This window comes from Curcuma longa, chromosome 14, assembly GCF_044706935.1.
Source record: "Curcuma longa cultivar G26 ecotype Majalengka, Jawa Barat chromosome 14, ITB_CL_G26_1.1, whole genome shotgun sequence".
In the NCBI taxonomy this organism is placed as follows: Eukaryota; Viridiplantae; Streptophyta; class Magnoliopsida; order Zingiberales; family Zingiberaceae; genus Curcuma; species Curcuma longa.
This window is the reverse complement of record NC_133874.1, coordinates 9779928-9799712: the sequence shown is the minus strand read 5'-3', so window position 1 is coordinate 9799712 and position 19785 is coordinate 9779928. Positions and strand designations below refer to the sequence as shown.

General features: G+C 38.4%; 1 protein-coding gene, 1 long non-coding RNA gene and 1 other non-coding gene across 3 annotated transcripts; all 3 read left to right on the top strand.

Moving 5' to 3' along the window:
• The first annotated feature begins 2733 nt into the window (after positions 1–2733).
• Positions 2734–4484, top strand: LOC141845560 (uncharacterized). The gene is made up of 3 exons (XR_012603248.1): positions 2734–2827; positions 3286–3363; positions 4286–4484. It is a non-coding gene; the product is annotated as an uncharacterized LOC141845560 (long non-coding RNA).
• Positions 4485–11356: 6872 nt separating this feature from the next.
• Positions 11357–13903, top strand: LOC141845602 (protein COFACTOR ASSEMBLY OF COMPLEX C SUBUNIT B CCB1, chloroplastic). The gene is made up of 4 exons (XM_074733665.1): positions 11357–11673; positions 11791–11915; positions 13223–13375; positions 13469–13903. Exons 1-4 carry the CDS (start codon positions 11386–11388, stop codon positions 13653–13655), a joined length of 753 nt encoding a protein of 250 aa, XP_074589766.1. The 5' UTR covers positions 11357–11385; the 3' UTR covers positions 13656–13903.
• Positions 13904–17233: 3330 nt separating this feature from the next.
• On the top strand, positions 17234–17315 carry TRNAS-AGA (transfer RNA serine (anticodon AGA)). Its single transcript has one exon. It is a non-coding gene; the product is annotated as a tRNA-Ser (tRNA).
• Positions 17316–19785: the final 2470 nt, after the last annotated feature.

Genomic DNA, 19785 nt, shown 5'->3' with positions numbered 1-19785 from the left:
GATGCATGCAAGTCTCACATGACACAATTTCATCTCTAAGTGACTTTAATTCATTTTGTAATTCTTTAACTCTACCTTTGGATTTAGATAAAACATTTGTTAAGCATGCAATGTTAGAATAGAGTTTATCTAATTTTAAAGAGATTACCTCGTTATCACTAGATGATAATTTACTTAAGGACTCCACAACCTCTTCATGACTTTCTTTGTCTCCACTACTCTCAACGTTGTTCAATGTCATAAGTGTCAAATGCCTTGAGTTCTTCCTTTCATCTTCTTTCGATGAACTCGAAGATGAGTCATCCCATGTAGCCTTCAAAGCCTTCTTCTTCTTTGACTTGTCATCTTGTTTCTTTAGCTCCAAACAATCTTTTTGCAGTGCCCTTTCCTATTGCACTCAAAACAAACTACATCCGATTTTGATTTTTAACTTTATTGGAGACTTACCCCTTCTTTTGTTGTCATAGAATATTTTCTTAACATCCTTCTTGTTGAACTTTCGAGAATGCCTCATCATTTTCAAACAAAATTTATCATCTTGCTGGATGATAGCCCCTCATCACTATCACTTCCTTATTCGGAATTGGAGGAGGAGTCTTTCTTCTTCTTTTCTTTGTTTTTCTTCTTGCTTTTATCACCTACAACCAAGGCTATATCTTTCTCTTTGTGGCTTGAATTAGCTTGTTCATGCAATTCTAGTTCACAAAATAATGCATCTAATTTGACGATGGCAAGTCCCTTAAAACCTTATAGACATCAACCATTGATGACCATAATGAGTTTCTTGGAAAGGATTTGAGTGCATATCTAATGAGGTCTCTATTTTCCACCCTTTCTTTGATGGAATAGAGTCCATTTAGAAGTTCCTTGAATGTTCCATGAAGTTGACTCACCATTTCACTTTTTCTCATCATGAAATTCTGCATTTGGCTAATGAGAATATCTCTCTTTGTAATTCTAGAGTTTTTGATGTCTTCATTTAGCTCAATTAGTTTATCCCACAGCTCTTTATCACTTTTAAATGTGCCAACTTTGTTTAATTGCTCCAAGCTCAATCCGTAATGAAGAGTAATAGTTGTTTTGGCATTTACTTGTGTCTTCCACTTTTGATCAGTAGACCATCTTGTGAATGCTAGAATTCTTCCATCTTCCGAGGTTGGCATAGTGAAACCCTTGGTAACAGAGAACCACATATCGATTTTGGTCATGAGGTAGTGCTCCATGCCATTCTTCTAGTAGGCAAAGTTGTCTCCTTCGAACTAAGGTGGTCAAGTAGTGTTGTGACCCTCTTTCAAAGAAATTTTTGTAGCACGAAACCTTTGCTCCTTTGGATGTAAATCCTCTAGTGCGACTTTGCTCTGATATCACTTACTAGGATCTTGCGAGCTATAAGAAGGGTGAATAGCTCCAATCGCTTCATTGATTGAACTTGTGCAGTGGAATATTGAAGTGAAACTAATACAATACATCCACAATGCTACGAAGTTGGTTTTACTTGACTCACCGCGATTACATCCAAGGCTAACCTAGCATTCTATCACCTCTATTGATTTCCTCCTTCTCATAGCAAATCTGAAGGCGAAAAAACCTTCTACAATAATATTACAACACAATACAAATAGAGATGAAGCAAGAAGAAGTTACAATATTTTCTTAGAGGATATTAGCTTCTTCTTCAAATGTTTGCGCCAATGAAGGAGGTTGAGCTTAAGAACTTCTCAGCAAGGAGTTAGCACGAAGACTTTGGCTTGAGATGGGAGCTCTACCTTGAAATAGAATCATTTTGCCTTTTATATGAATGCTTGACTCGAATTGAATTGCAAGCTTCGTTTTAGACATTAATTGACTGCAACATATCATCAGTCGATTGATATGGTCTCCGACAACTATTCATATCATTCAACTGCTTTCGAACCTTCTGAAACCTTTCTGGTTGTGTTGATAATTGAACATTAATCAATTGATCCGATCAATTGACTAATAGCAATCAGTCAAATCTCACAGTTGATTTGACTTACTTCTATTCAATATTTGATCGATATTAGCTGATTGATATAAGACATTAATCGACTGATGCCATCAATTGAATCAAACATCTAAATCAATAAGCCTCTGTTCAATTTCTTGTCGAAAGTCTGTAAAATACCAGCCCAAATAGCAGCCCAATTTAACCCATTTAGAGTATAGGGTTATTGGATCTTGGATCCGACCCGTTAGGGAGCTTCAAACCCGAAACCCGTTTAAGCCGGTTAAAAGGGGATCGGAGATCCCGATCGCGAGCTCCTCACCGAGATCCCGATCGCGCCTCCTCTCTTCGTCTTCTCCGATCGCGGCCCTCTTTCTCGTCGCGAGCAGTCTGCCGGAGCTGGGATTGGACGTCGGCGACTGAGGTTGGGTTGAGGAGCTGTAGATCCTGCCGGAGAAGCTTGGCTCGTCGTGTGTGGTGGCGGGCTGGCGGCGACAGATCCGGAAGGAGGAAGATCGGTAAGTGCATTTGAGATGGATTTCAGTTTGGGTTTGATTCTTGAGCTTAGATCTAGGGTTTGTCGGATTTTTGAGGTTTGGATTGTGGATCCGATCGTTGAGCTTGACTTGGACTTTGGGCTGGCGGTGGATTGAGGAGAGGAAGAAGCCGAATGGTAAGGATGTTGAGTTAGGGTTTTGTTGTGCTTGGTTTTTCTGAGTTGAGTTCTTTAGATTTTCTTGAATCTTCCTCAGCTTGTTTTCCCTTGTTTGGACCGATCGATCTTCCTTGGACTGATCGGCAGCAACCAGAGACCACCGAAGCAAAATGCTAGGGCAATGAAGTGGAGGTTAGATCTGTGAGGTAAGAAATAATTGATGGTGACTTTCTTTAGATCTGAGTTGGATTTAAGTGTGTTGTGGATATTGATCAGATTATTGTGGAATCTGAACAGGGAATTTTAGATGTGTTTAGTGCTTGATATGTGGAGTGGTTAGTAATTGATGTTGGAATTTGAGTTGACCCATGTTAGGATTTATTGTTGAATCCGAGTAATGAATTGAGTGAGGTTGGACTGGATCAATTAGGGTAATCGACCCTACTTGGATTTGGAACCAACTGATACCAATTGGAGCTAATTGGCCAAATTAAATGTGATTGAGTTCAATTGAATTTAATTAGCTGGTTTGGATTCGATTGAAGAACGGTTGGGTCAATTCTGGGTTAGGTTATAATAGTTGAGTGGGATTAATTCTAAATTAGGATTGTGTTGATAAATTTATACGTATAGTGGATTAAGTGTTGTATTGTTTGATTTGCAGGACCCTGATTATTGTTGGTTTGACTATATACGGGAGTTTATATTTTCTGGGATTATACTCTTACGGTTATCGTATCAGGTGGGTACCCTGTACTTGGTCACTACAGGCTAAATCTTATCAGTGCATGATCTGTTGATATTCCTGCTATCCTGTTGATACTTTCTATGTTGATGCATGTTATCCTGTTGACACATGTTGATATTCGTTGCTTGATACTTTTCGTTGACCTTTGTATGATCTATCCTGATTCATGATGATACCATGTTGATATGATCTATTCTGTTGATACCATGTGGATACCCTGTTGATACTGTCTATTCTGTTGATACCATGTTGATACCATGTTGATACCTGACTCATCTGATTCTGGTGGATTATGTTGTTATCCTGTAGCTATTATATGTTGAGATGATCACCATGACATCATCTAGTTGTAGTAGTTGACGACGGCAACAGTTGGCTGTCTTAGTTGGCTCTCACCGGACACCGAGTTGTGGTGCATTAGAGGTGAGGTTGCACCATAGTTGGGTGCAACCAGGACTGGCTCACTAGCCCTCCTGTGCGACTGCCCGCTCCACCACTTGATTAGTAGTGGATAGTTGTTGGAGCCTTGTGCAGTATGTCCTGTTTGGCGCCTCAGCACTGAGCTCTGGGAGGGTGTTTGAGGATGACGAGTGCACTCAGGACCATGCATATTGTTTTTGATGCGTGTTGCATGATTTCATGCATTTATTATTATTATTATGCTGCATTGTTGTTTACAGCATGTTTGCGTGTGATTATTGCACTTGGTTGATATATGCTTGCTACACCACGGTTTTACATACCATACATTCTGATTTGCATGTTCCTATATCCGTTATGGTATATATTCTTTCCTTATCTGTTGATACTGCTATTTATATCCTGTTGACCTTTTATTATGCACTTCTTACCTGTATTCCACTGAGTATCTCATACTCACTACCCAGACCCTGGGGTTGATTTGATTTCTCCCCAGATATCAGATAGGTGCGAGGAGCTTGGGAGATTCTGCCAGCCTGTTCCCTCTCACAGCATGGTACTGTGTTGTTACGTAGTTATAGTTGTTGGGTTTTGATGCATTGTACTTGGACTTGGACTTTGTTGTGGTTATGTAGCTTGTGGACTTTTGGACTTGATGTTTGGTCGTACTATTGTTGGTTTTGGAGTTTTACGTACATCGTACTTGTGGATTTTCTTTTCCGCTGTGAAGTTACATATGCATGTGTGATTGTGTGTGGTGATGGCCGTGTTGGCCTTATTATCTTTTGTTATATTGTTGGGCCATGTTGGCTCTATATATTGTGTATTTGTTCAGGGAAATTGTCATAGTTACAGGGGGAATGCTGCCGAAATTTTTCGGATAGCCGTCTCTCGGGACGTGACAATTTAGTGGTATCAGAGCAAGTTAGGTTCATCCGGATTTCCGTTGCATGTGAGTCAATTTTTCCGCTGTCCGTCGGATTTGTCTCGGTGTTTCTTTCCGTGTTTTCCGTCGGAGTTATTGTTCCGTTCGTATCCGTTTTCGTTGTCAGACGGATTTGTCGTCGGAGTTTCGTTGCGTTGACAGTTGCATTTGCGTTCCGATTCCGGTGTCCGATTTTCATCGGATTTTCTTTCCGAAGTTGTCATGGTATCGGTTTTATTGAGTTTTTGCGTGTATTTGATCCAGTTGTGAGATGGGACAGACAGCGGCAAGGATTCTCCAAGCAAGTTGTAAGTAAATTTCTAGTGCATGTATATCGTTCTAGAAATTTATAATGGTTGTATATTCCAGGTGTTATTATGGCCCCTGGAGATCGTGGGCGTGGTCGGATACGGAGACGACCCGCTAGATTTATAGATTCGGAGACTTCCGAGGGGGCTACGGTTCGTCAGGAGCCTACCCATATTCCTACAGTTGGACAGGGTGGTCGATCTTCAGAGATACCAGTTACACGAGCTCCGGAGATATCGATTACTGATCCGATACCGACTACACCCAGCAGATCCGTAGACTTGAGTCGGATACCGCTGTTGGCGAAGTCCGTCAAGGACAGAGTGGCTCTGTTCCACGGGGGACCAGACCCGTGGTTAGCACGTTCTTGGTTGGAAAACATGACAGACACATTTGCGTACATCTCCTGTATGAGACAGAGAGAGTGGAGTTGGCAGTATACCACTTACGTGATCAGGCTGTCACGTGGTGGAAGACCCAGAGGATGGTATTCGGACAGCGAGATTTGTCGTGGATTTCTTTCCGTGAGGCATTCGAGAGGCAGTATTTTCCTGCGACATTCTGTCAGGAACGGCGTCAGGAATTTCTGAGTCTTAAGCAGGGCGACCATTCGGTTACAGAGTATAACACTGAGTTTTCCCGATTGGCTGAGTTTTGCTCTCACTTGGTTGTTCAGGACAGTGATCGGATGTTTCAGTTTACTCAGGGGCTAGCACCATATATTCGGTTGAAGATGGCTGGTCTTTCTGTTAGCACTTATAGAGAGGCACTGGAGAAGGCATTGAGTATTGAGTCGATTCAGCGTCAGGTGAATCGGGAGAGAGATGCAGAAAATCCGAAGAACCCGAGTACACAGACTTCTGGTCAGAAAAGGCCAGCTCAGGGAGCTGGGACACGGGGTTCTTCTAGACAGCAGAAGGGAAAGCGACCTGCAGGATCGGAGAGTGGTCTTCAGCAGAGAGAGTTTATGGAGAAGAGGTGTTATAGATGTGGTTCGAGTGGTCACCAGATTTCAGATTGTCCATCCGATCAATCTGTTTGCTACTATTGCAAACAGCCTGGTCATATGATTGGTGACTGTCCTCGGAGAGCTCAGTTGGAGATTTCAGACACTTCTTCATCTAGAGGACGATCCACTCAGTCGCGATCGCAGAGGGTGCCAGTGAAACACAGAGCACCGAAGCAGCAGAGGTCTTCATCTTCTTCAGGACAGATGTATCAGATTCAGGGGAAGGATTATATAGTTGTACCAGCACCTCCCCAGCCAGAGATATGTTATGCGGCGATTCCGGTGCAGCAGCAGCCACCAGCAGCACTGACTACATATAGTGCTCCTCATTATGTTCAGCAGACGACCTCTATACCCCAGAGTCAGTTCCAGCCGGAGCAGAGACAGACTGGATTTCATTCGACTACTCAGCCTGCTAGCACGGAGGTGGGACGTGTTTATGCTATTACGCGCGAGGAGGCACAGCGGGCCGATGGATCGGTCATACGGGGTATGGTTTCTGTTTATAATATATTTGCTGATACGTTGATCGATACTGGTAGTTCGCATTCCTTTATGTCTAAAGTATTTCTGAGGAAAATTGGTAGAATTCCGATGGTTAGACCGAGTAGTTTCGCAGTATCATTACCTTCGGGTGAAGTGTTGACTACTAATCAGCAGATCAGAGGATGTCAGTTGGATTTTGACGGTCACCTCCTTACGGTAGATCTTCAGGTATTGGATATGATGAAGTTCGATATTATTCTGGGTATGGATTGGCTGGCCACCTATCATGCTACCGTGGACTGCAGAGCTAGAGTGGTTACTTTCCGACCTGCGGATCAACCCTCTTGGGAATTCGTTGGTACTCGGAATGATGCGATATCTATTATTTCTGCTATTCATGCTCAGAGGATGTTAGACGATGGGTGTCGAGGGTATTTACTATCTATGAAGCCAGCAGAGGAAGGCAGAGTTTCTGGTCCTTCTGACATTCGTATCGTCCGAGAAGATTGGACAAGGAAGTCCTGGTAAGTGAAGCTAGGCAGGGAAAGTCCTAGTTGTAGGTTAGGCAAAGGCAAGTCCTAGTTTGGAGGATCAGGCAGAAATCTTTACAAGATCAAGTGCACCAGGTGCAAGTCCAGGTAGTGTCTGGAGGACCAAAAAGCATGACAAAAATCCAAGAAGGTCAGGATGACCGAATGCTTGGTGCAAGTTTAGACGGTCAGGTAGACCGATAACCTAGCAGCAAATCTTGGGAGTCGAGGATCATGGCTAAGCGGGAAGTCCAACAAGTCTAGAGGACTTGTTGGCAAAACTCTCCTGAGTGGAGTGGGTAAGGGTGCGTTCTTAGTGTGAAAACAGTATGCATCAGACTAACTCAGGATTTCGGTAGAAATTTAAAGTTAGACCCACAAGGTAAGGCTTAGGTTGTTTGTTTGTTTGTATGCTTGTCTTATAGGAACCAGGAGCTGAAAGCAAGATGGAGAAAACATAAGTGAAGCAAACAAAGACAGTTGAACCAAGCCCGAAGTCAACTCAGGTTAAACCTTAGTCAATTGGATCTAGGTGACTCTATCCCATCCAGTCGACCAGACTGTCCAGGCGACTCGAAGGTGGATCCAGGCGACTCGATCGGGAAGACCCAGCCTGGATAAGATCGAGAAGATCAGATCAGATCAGATCTTACCAGTCGCCTGGATAAGATTTTCAGTTGCCTGGAAGAGGCTATATAAGGATGATGAACGGGCACAATCAAAAAACAACAACTACAATCCATCCTCTCCTTCTAGTGGTGTTACTGAACACGAACGAAACTAAACTCGTGCAACTGGAAAAGTTTCAAGAGGAGTGCGTGACGCTCAGGACTTCCAGATTGGCAGTCACTTGTTTGGTTTAATTCCTTACTTGTCTTACTTTATTTTATTTATTGTTATATTCTTTATTGGATTGTAAGATGGGCTTTTTCGCCTCTGAACAACGTTCAGAAATGAGACCACTAGTGGACGGGCGCCTCCCGTACATAGGCTTTGGACGTATTAACCCTGGGGGATTAGGAACCAAGTAAAATCCGCGTGTCCCTGCATGTTTATCTAATTCTGCTGCTTAGTGATTTATGATGGAACGAAAATGAACGAATGACATACGCGCTATTTACCCCCCTCTAGCGCGCATCCACGATCCTACAATATCATCAATTGAATATACCTGCTTCTATTTGATTCCAATCGATTGATACTTTGATCCAAACTAAAAGTCTTCCTTCTGTTTTCTAGAGTATCGATCATTGATACTTGTATCAATCGACTGAATCTCTTTTGTCAGCCATTCTAAAGGTTGAATTCATCGAAAGTTCTCTACCCTTATTCCCAATTACTTGATGCCAGATGAACCTCTTGTTCTCTGGACTTTCGTGCCTGGAGCTTCCTCATCTTCAGTCTTCATCCACCTTTGCATTCAATCTGTGATCTATTCGAATTTCCTCCTTTTGCTAAGAATCTGGTCCTTGCTCTTCTTGGACTTTTCATGTCTTGTATCCAATCTTCCGACCTACATGGAATTTCTCTTGCCAAGAATCTGATCTTCAACTTTCTTGGACTTTCCTTGCCTTGCATCCGATCTCCAATCTGTGAGGACTTTTCCCTGCACCTTCGTCGCACAAGTGAGATCACATTTCATTAGTCTTAACTTAAATGTTATCAAACATCAAAACTATATTCCTTGGGCATATATGATTGCATTAACAAAGATTAACTTAGTCAACTAATTAGCTGATTGACTTGGCTTCAATCAACTATTAGTTGACTCTATTAATACAAACATATTTTGTGTATTCGAAATAGAACCTTAGTTGACTACTCATTTTACTAAACTAATATAAGTCAATTGACTTGAGGTTTAATCAACTAATCTTAGAACAAATACTTGCTATTTGCTAGAAGCGAATGCCTAGTAAACTAATCATGCATTAGTCAATTAAATTATCATTATGTTGATTCAAATTGAAATACAATCTTATTGTTTGTGAGCCGTCTATCTTGAGTTAACTTCTTAGTTGACTGACTATACAGTCAACTGTATGTGACCATCTATTGATTGTGTCATTGATTTTTAAACCCAAAACACCTATTTCTTGGTTAAGTTTTCATACAAGTAAGAGATATACCCAATACTTTTCTCCTTACCCAACACATTTCTTAGAGTTTACTTGCTAAAAGACCTTGTCCTCGAATCTTCCTTATCTATCAAGAGGCCTTGCCTCTTGGTCTTTCTATACTAAGAGGTCTCACTTCTAGGTCTTCCTTATTAGCCAAAAGGTTTTGTCTTTAAGTCTTTTTTAACTATAGTCGTCAAGTTGGGTTAGACCTGTCGGGTTGGCCCGCCCTACCAAATAATTTAGGTGGATTGGGTTGAAATTTTATCAACCCATTTTAAGATGGGTTGAGATGGATTGGCCCGCCTAGGCCCGCGGCGGGCTTGGGTTGACTCGCGGATTGAGAAAGTTTATTTATTTATTTTAAATTTTAAAATTAAAGTAGAAAACTTAATGAATTAGTGGGTTTGATCCATTTAAATTATAATTCAAGCTTAAAAATTATAGTTCAAACTTAAAACTTTCAACTTAATCAATTTAAATTATAATTCAAACTTAAAATTTTTAATATTTTTAATATTTTTTAACAGGCCCGTGGGTTAGCCCGCCTAACCCGCGGCTCGCCTTGAGTTGGGTTGGATTGGAGATTTTCCAACCCGCTAAGTTGGTGGGTTTGCCCGCCCCGCCATATGATGGGTCCGCCATGGGTTGGTCCGCCCTGTCATGAGTTGACCCGTTTGACAGCTCTATTTTTAACTATCAATATTTATTGGACTTTTTTATCTGCAAGGGCTTGCTAGACTTCTCCTTTGCTAAGTATTTAATCTTCGACTTACTTGAACTTTCTTCATCTCCAACTCTTATTAGATTTTTCTTTTTCCTATCAACCCTTGTTAGACTTCTCATATGTCAAATATGTGATTGACTTTGATCTACTTGAACTTCATTACTTACAATGTTAATGTCAAGCAAGCTGCACCTACACACTTGACATACAACACCAGTAACAATTATGTGAGCCTAATTTAAACTCTTTGTCAAAAATATCAAAATCATATGTTTGAGCTCTATAACTTGGGACATAATTACACCAACACCTGATACCAATTATTTCTAATGCAACTTCTAAACTCATTGGATCAACTACTCTTGCTAGACACATCTATCTAATGTGAATCCTAAATTTTGCTTCTAGATTTCATGAATTTTAGTTAAGGCCAATGAGTTTGTAAATCTAGTTAGATTAGACCCATCCATTAAAAATCATCCTCTGACCTATGACATTAACATGTCTAAGGAAAAACAATCTTAAATTTTTAGCCAACAAATCATATGACCAAGGATGCATTTGTAGTCACAACTATGGAAAGTGAACCAACTTAATACTAGTCTCATCAACCTCTACATGTTAGTAGCTTAACCTTTTTTACAACTTTCTCAAATAGCGATTTTGATTTTTATAAATATTTATAAAAAGATCATTATACTTTTAAAAGGGATTATCAAAGTTAAGCATGCCCCGGGGACTACGGTGCAGTAGTTAGATCCTCTAATGAATAATCAAAGATCTTAGATTCGAGTCTTAGTTGCAGCGTATTATAAAACATATTTCTTTGAATGAGAAGTGAACTTAAGAAGGCTAGCCACCTAGATGAGCCTCTGTGAGTATTTTTTGATTTATTCTGATAGTTGATGAGAAATTTTTATGTGATCGAATTGATCATCATCAAGATTAATCGATTTTAAAAGCTAGATATCTGATGCTAACTTAAAAAAAAAAAAGGTTAAGCACAATCTTTGACAATCTAGATATTCATCTGATGGATAAGGTCTAAGAGCATACCATGTTAGACCTAGTCTTGATAAGCTAACTGATACACCCAACTTAGCTTCTTGGTTTCTAGAATTTTCTAAATTTATATTTTATAAATGAAAAGTGATAAATTTGTGGTTTAAATAATCAATTTAACTAAATAAAAAGATGGCTTTGATCACTACAACATCATCAATGAGATAGTCATTAAAGGTGTTTCTTTTCTTTTTTTTCAAAATATTTTTTATTAATAAAAATAATAATATTAAATCATGAATAAATTTTAAATTTAACTGAAATAACTGATCGAATTTATTTTAAAAAATCTTAACTGAATTAAGATCCTTCTTTTTCTTTTTTTTTTTTCTTTTTCTTTTTTTCTTTTGTTTTTAATCTTTGATTTCCTCCGTCCAACCATTGGCGATACAGCACAGCAGCGGGCAGACCGTCGCGCGGCGAGAGCGATAATGGCAGTGGCCTGCCCTCTCCTCCCATCGCCTCTTCTCCCTCACCCTGCTCCCCTGCGCCGATGGATCGCCTCCCCAACTGCAGTTGGACCTCGGCGGCGTCGCAGGGCCTCGCCCACGCTCATCGCTCGCTTCGCCCTCCTCCCCGACCCGCCGTTGCTCCTCGACGTTTCCTCGGCGGCCGGCAACGTCGGGTATTCCCAGGCCAGCTACTACACCTCTCTGGGGCTCTTCGTCATCTCCGTGCCTGGCCTCTGGTCCCTCATCAAACGCTCCGTCAAATCCAAGGTCCCTCTTTTCTTCTTCGCTCTTTTCGGATTCTTGGATTTTTTTTGCTACGGTTCTTGCGATTTCGCCCCCATGATGCATTTTCTATTGTTTTCTGGCATCGAATTGGAAGAACAGATAGTTCAAAAGACGCTTGTTAGGGAAGACGGAGCGGCGGTGACGCCGAATCAGGTGGCGGGAGAAATCCTATCATTTTTCACTCGCAACAACTTTGCCGTCTCCGATCGCGGCGAGACCATCACGTAATCTATCCCTTTCTTTCATCCATTTTGTTTGAGCAATATTTTTTCTCGAAACTCCAGTAAGCTGGTTTAACATTGAACGTTATGTTAGTGTTGGCAACTGGTTCTTGGATAAACAATTCGATCTGTTTTACTCTGTTAATTTCAAGTGCATTTCTTGATTAAATGTTGATTTTATCATACTGAAAGATGATAGGGATAACATACAATCGAATTGGTTACACTTTTTTCAGGATAAATTAACTCAACACATGTACTCTGCAAGATCCAAGTTAAGATGTTCATCTTGTCCATGTGTCTATGTGTGGTTAATCTGATCCGGAACGTGAAATGATTAATAAAGAAGCTTAGCACAACAATGTTTACTTAGTAAGCAATAGTTAGGTTTGTTGAATAGTTTAAAAATAATGGCAATTTGATTTTCACGGATATCATAGAACTATCAAGTGTCAGGAAGCTAATTGTCATTGATTAGAACACTGAGAAGAATGCCAACAAATTGTTCATTGGTTTTCATCTATGTTAAAGTAGTTTGTTCATTGGTTTTCATCTATGTTGCCGTTTAGGAAGAGTTAGGTACAGAAGCAATAGAATGTGTGTTTGATTTGATTAAACAACCAGAATGGGCACACAAATGAACTCTAAACTTTTAGACCGTTTCGTATAAGATGTGCCTGTGGTTTCGTGTAAACATAAAAGCGAGATTTGCTTGTGAGATTGACAATTGAAAATCTCATGAATATACCATTAAAAGACTTTTTTTTTCTCATCACGGAGTAATGCCAACCCTATTCATTCTGCTGCTGTCTATGAGTATCTTGTTAGTTTCTGTTGCTTGCAGTTTGTAGACAAATAGAACCGCAGTCAAAGCTTCAGTTTTGTTTTTCCTTTTGCAACAACACAGAAAAAAGCAAGGATGAAACCTGAACATTGGCAGTAAATATTTCAGCCTTTCTCCTTAGTTTTTCTGCTTCACACATTAGGATGATCCTGACAAAGCCATAGATGTTTACATTATTATCAATTTTTCATTTTCTATATCAACCTAAAATGTAGTCCTCATTGTCTTCCGATGAGGTTTATAGAATTTTCCTAGAACTTGTGTTGTTTGGTTTTCTCACTCGAATTTCTTTGGACTTTTTTCTTCTCACATTCATTACTGTCATTCCTAAGGAAAAGTCCTCTAGGTGGCAATGAACTCTACTCACAAATTGTTCCTAGATTTCTTGTTTTTCAACAGACCCTTAATTTTTATTATGATAGAGAAGGGTCAATTTTCCGATCTTATTTGTAGACTTTGTCCAAAGGTTTGAAGGCATGATGGTGCCAAGCAGAGGGCAAGCAGCACTATTGACCTTCTGCACCTGCATCAGTCTGGCTAGTGTTGGCCTGGTTCTATCAATTGCAGTCCCCGAAGGAGGCAATAACTGGTTTTGGGTGACCGTCTTAAGCCCACTCGCGTAAGTTTGTGAATGAACTGCACAAGTTAACTCTGTACATTTATCAGTTACAGCATCAGCAGCAAATACAATATGGTGTTAATGGTGATTTAGGGGATTATATTACTGGAAACGGGCATCACGCAACGAAGAGATCAAAGTCAAGATGATGGTTGGTGATGATGGAAATATCTCAGAAATCATTGTCCGCGGTGATGACCAACAAGTAGAGCAATTGAGGAAAGAGCTTCGCCTAAGCGAGAAAGGAATGATTTATGTTAAAGGCATTTTTGAGAGATAGTAACATCATCTTTTTGAGTATGTAAGCACACGATGAAGGTAGTAAGATTTTTTTTTTACACACAGTTTTGTAAGATGATCATTGAGACAATGGTGCCATCTTCAGGACCAACACAAGTCAATAAATTGACATTATTTTGTACTCTTGGTCTGATCAGGCTCTAGGTCGGATATGGGTGTTCGATCAGAATGTTTGGCTGAAAGAATGTAATTTATCTGTTGCTTATAAAGATCCGGGTTGAGTTTACATAGTTCATCTTCAAAAATTTAAGTATTGTCACTCCTCTTGGCTCAATCTTTTCTTCAGATGAGGAAGACAAGACTCCATCATCTTGTATAGTGATGAGTACAAGGAAGCCTTCTGCTTTAGCTCTTTTCTTGTATAGTGATCAGATAGCTAGCTAAGGGGATGAATAATGGTTGACCTGAAAATTCAACACTTTTCTCTTGCACAACTATATGTAAAAGATAAGTGCAACAAAAATATTAGAAAGAGAAAATAAAGCTCTAACACAATAAAGTTTAGGTGGTTGGTAATTCATAGCCTATAGATTAATCCTATAAATGCATAAAAATTTTTCATCGACTATTAAAATAAATTTGAGAAGTGTTCATGTTGAGGTTACTGACAACCAACCTTCACGATTAACCTATCGTTGAGCATCATATTCCATCTGGATATTAAAATCATGAGCCGCAACACGGTCATTCCATCACGTGATAGTCCTATTCATCCAGGTAATCGTATTTCATACCATTTCTCATTTTTTTTCATCAAATAAAATAGAGAATATGCATGCTCCAGTTTATAATCAAACCGTGGCGTTTAAGAGAATCCAGCTATGATTCTACCGTTGCACCGTGCTACTGCCTAAGGAGAAAAAAACTCACTGTTTGTTTTCTTACCAAAGGTGGAAGAACATTGTACAAATAGAAGGAAAAAAAAAACCCAACAACTGCAACTAAAAAATTTAAGGGCTTAAAGGTATAAACCTTCAAGTCTTAGCATTAAAGACTAACTAAAATAAATAAGGTTTTGTAGAACTATGGAATAGCCTTAGAATTATAGCTTTGTTGTTATTTTTTGAGCTCCTTTGCCCTTCTATTTATATCCTTCAATCTATGTTTGGATAAATTTCACTTAGCTATTTTGTTAATGTCATTCGACTCAGTTCCTTCTTCAATCGATTGAAATGTTAATCACGGGATTGTTATATGTCAATTGTTATCTCTAATCAGTTCATTAACCATCCAACTGACTTGAAGCCATTACAGTTGACTCAAACCTTGCCATTCAACCTCTCTAGATAAGATCTTCTTTAAACAATTTTTTTTTCAAGTTCAATAGTATATCAATCGATTGCCAACGGCATCAAGTGTTAAATATTCTTTGTGATCATAAAGTACCTTTAAAGTATTAAAAAAATTATAAAATAACGTTTAGACTTACTATATTATATGGAGTTGAATGTTGAGTTATACAATAGGAACACGAGCAAAAGATGAGAGTCACATAGATGAGTATATTAAGGTGGATGTACAGACATACGAGAATAAATCGGATAAGAAATAAAAATATTAGAGAGAGTTAGCATGGCTAATATTGAGAGAAAATTATGAGAGATGTGTTTAAGATGGTATAGACATACTTAGGCGACCAATAAATGTCATAATTAGGTGATGTGAGAACATAACAAATACTTGCATTAATTGAGGAAGAGGGAGATTATAAAAGACTTGATTAGCAACGATAAAATATAATAAAAGTTATTTAAATATAGATGAGGAAATAGTAAGAGATCGAGTCCAATAACGTAGGATGATCCATATAATTGACCCCTTCAGTGGGAAAAATGGTTGGTTGTTATTATTGTATATCAATCGACTATCCTATTGACTAAATTCATATCAATTGACTGCTAAATCTAGAACACTTTCTTCACAACTAGTTCAACTTGAGTTGAATCCTTCATTGATTAATGATGCCAGTCAACTCGGATCAACCTCCAATTAACTAGATTATTAAGTAAGAACCTACATAAACACTAAAGCACACGTCACCCAACTCTTATAACTCGGGGGTGGGATGACTTAAGTTGATATTTGCATGTTATTTCTATGGACGCAATGTAGAAATAAGAGGCATGGTGGATTATTCAAGCACTCATGCTTTGATTTCCATGCGGGACACCTTACACTCACAATGCTCGAACTACTGGGACCGTTGGGCAGCTATGTCATAAGTCGTTGCACTTTCAGATTTATTTAGTGGACGAATCAAGGGGAAGGCAGCCCACCTCCCAGACTAGTTGGACCCAAATCCAGATACCTGGATTATCAAAATAAAATAAATGTATATTATTACCCTAAAAGACTTGAAACTAGGGAAATTAAGAAATATTTTCTACATTATTACCTACTTAAACGATTTGCCAATCACAAAAAAGATTATTGGTACAACCATGCCCCAAGTGATCAATGTCAATGGAATCATACTCTAAGAGGCTTGGCTTAAGGGGAAGATTATTGATGCATTGATAATTTTGATATAACTGAAAACGATTGACAAAAACTTTAAGTTAAGGTTACTATATGTTATTATAATGATGTGAAGTATGCTGATGCAAGAACTTGATAGGAGTTGCACAAGTTAGAAAAGTCTAAGTGGGTTGAAGCACATGATAAGGTAAAGTCTAAGAAGTGTTAATAGAAGTTTAAGATATCCTTGGCAAGTGAAGAAGTCTTGAAAGAGTGAACTCCGAATAAATATGAAAAAGTTCAATGGACATTGATAAAAGTTTAACGGATCTTTAGCAAATGATGAAGTCTTGAAAAAGTGAACTTTTTCCAAATGTAAAAAAGTCCAATTTTCAGAGTGACCATCTTTCACATTGTTATAATGTGTAGAGTTACTAGAATACTGCCTCTAACTTTTAGGTATTAATGAAAAATTTAATTGTAATTATAATCATATAAAATACAAATTAAGAAGTTTAGTTAACATAGATAAAAATAATAATAAAATTAAATGATGGAGATAACTTACACAAAAAAAACATAATCTTATTGCTATTTTAAGATTAATTTCATAAATTTTTAAAATCCATGAAAATTCATACTTGTCAAATGGCATACTCCTCAAGAAACATGAATCAACAAAACTAATATATACAAAAGAACAGGACGGAGGCAAGTTTCCACGAGAGGGGACCACATTTTAAATATTTAATAATTAATTATTAATTTTAAAATACATATATTAAAATATTAGTAATTTATTTCAAAAAAATAAAAAACTGGGGGGTGGTGGCCTCTACCTGCCCCCCTCGTGGCTCCGTCCCTGCAAAAGAAAAACTTGTCAAAAAAAAAAGAGCACAAACTAATGCCTAGATCATGTAGAAATATCGAAATTAATATGATTCAATGATACTAATATATAAAAGATAAAATATACTTTTCTACAAACTGACGCTAAAGACTTATGCCCAAGCCAGATAGTTTTGATAAAAATCCTCTTATTAAAAAATTCACATTAATCAAATTGTTAATTTATTATAATAGAAGAACCCACTCAACCAAGTGGTCGTGCCGGAGTGGTTATCGGGCATGACTAGAAATCATGTGGGCTCTGCCCGCGCAGGTTCGAATCCTGCCGACCACGATTATTAAATATTTTTTTATTTTTTTCCTTTTAGGTAAGGAAAAATTATGTGTTTTCTTTTGCATAAATTCATTTGTATATTTTCACTGAATGAGGCGATTTGTTCTCATTTCATTTACAACTGGAGTGGAATGGATAACGATAATGATTTATTTCCTATTTTATTCCGATTAAATGAATAAGTATTTGATAATTCCCTGAAAAATGATTCATTATATTTCAATTCAATAAAAAAAAAAAGGGCAGCCCGGTGCACGAAGCTCCCGCCATGCGGGGTCCGGGGAAAGGATCCATTGTACGCAGCCTTACCTTGCCTTTGGCAAGAGGCTGTTTCCAGGATTTGAACCCGTGACCTCTAGGTCACATGGCAGCGACCTTTTACCGTTGCGCCAAGGCTCCCCTTCATTATATTTCAATTCAATCTTTTAGATAAATAATATCCAATAATTTTTTTTTGAATATTTAGATAAATAATAAGAGATTGAATTGGTCCAATGGGGAATGTGAACCTAGGGAAATCTAATAGTCCACACAAGTCAAGGAGTTGAGTGCTTGCAAATCGGACAAAGTGTGAAAATTTGAGTCAATAATGCAAGTAAGGTGTATTTCTTGGATTTTTTCTGCATAGAAGTCTACCTTATTAGTGTAATTGTACCCCAAGTAATCTGGTGCGATTTTGAATTTTGATGTATGGGTAAAGAGTTTTAGTTAAGTCTTGTCTTATGATTTGATATTTGTATTTGAGTGTGTAGGGACTTATGAGAACATACATGGAGCGTGGAGAACTCAAGCTCAATAAGATCGAGTGATAATATGAATGATGACTTAGCATTAGTGGCTTAGAGATCCATAGAGATCAAAGAAGGTTGTATGAGGCAATCAAGAGATCATAGGATGAGAAACATTGAGGTGACATTGGATCAGCTTGAATTACTTGGGTGTCCAAGTTGGAGGCTCGGTGACTCAAGGTACGAAAAGATCCAAGAAGATTACATAAGGTGATTGAGGGAATAACATAAGGGGGGGGGGAATAACATAATGCCATAAATATTCCTTGTGTTTCTAACTTTTCTATTAAGTATGATAATGACTTGACAAGAGGAAGTTTGGTTGTGACATATGAGATTGTCACACACTAACATAAGACAAACCTCAATGGTGTCTAAAAAGGAGTTGAAAGGCTTGCCAAAGATAAAATACATCAACACAAGATATATGACATGTGTCAAGAAGACAAACCTCAATTGTTGATACTTCTTTAGCTTTAGAATTTTTGCATTTGGATTTTTTTGATAGTTTGAATGAGTAAATATTATTTGATTATAATAGATGACTAAATCAAGTATAAACGTTACTTAGATTTTAATAAAGAGTAGAAAATAAAAAAATCTCAAAATTAACTTGATTTGGAATGATCATAGCGGTGAATTTGAGAATTATTGTTTTCATAAATGAAAATGAGTATATACTTGAGTTTTCATCTTAAAACACCTTAATAAAATGTGATGATGGAGAGGAAAAATTGAGCCCTACAAGAGTTGTCTAGGTTTATTTTGAATGCATATTTACTTCCTAATTATCTTTGGGCTAAGACAATCAATGTTACCTATCATATCCAAAATACAATTTATCGATATAGGTTTTTTATTGAAAATCCTATATGAACTTTAGTTTAGAAAAGTCTTTAATTAAGTATCTTAAGGTGTTTGGTCATAAGATTTATATCCTTAACATCAATGATCATTTATTTTTGATCCTGAAGTAAAGTTTACATGGTATACAACAAGAGGTCTCTCAAGGTTGACAAATCCTCTAATATTATTTTTGATAAAGCTGTTAAAATCGATGGAATCAAAATATCTCCACAATGGTATGATATTGTCCACTTTGAGTCTAAACCCTCATGACTTTGTTCTTGAGCTTTCTCCAAAAGGTCTTATACCAATGAAGATACTTTCCATCCTTTTAATTTCATGATCTTTTCCATGTACTTTAGATGTGGATATGTTTGCATCCTTACAACCCAACAATCCCCCCCTCAAACAAAGGACCACAGGCCCCCCTCAACGTCGTTTTTGATGCCTGAATCCTCGACCCACCAGGACTTTTTGCCCCTCGGTCCATCCAACCTACTAGGACTCCCACCTAGCCGCAGTTAGGACTTTTTGCCCCTCAGTCCACTCGACCTACTAGGACTTCCCACCTAGTCGCAACTAGGACTTTTTGTCCTTCGATTCACTCGACCTATTTACTAGGACTTCTCACCTGGTGTCTGGTCATCTTGATTCAGACACGGAAGCACATACTTCCTTTGTTTAAGGTTCAAACCACATGGTTAGATCTGGATCATGGCTCATCCGGCGGTTAGTCCGGTGAAGAGCGGTCTCGCTCTGATACCACTTGTTAAAATTGTTGGAATTAAAATATCTCCACAATACGTAATATCCTGTTACTCATTCCCTACATATGC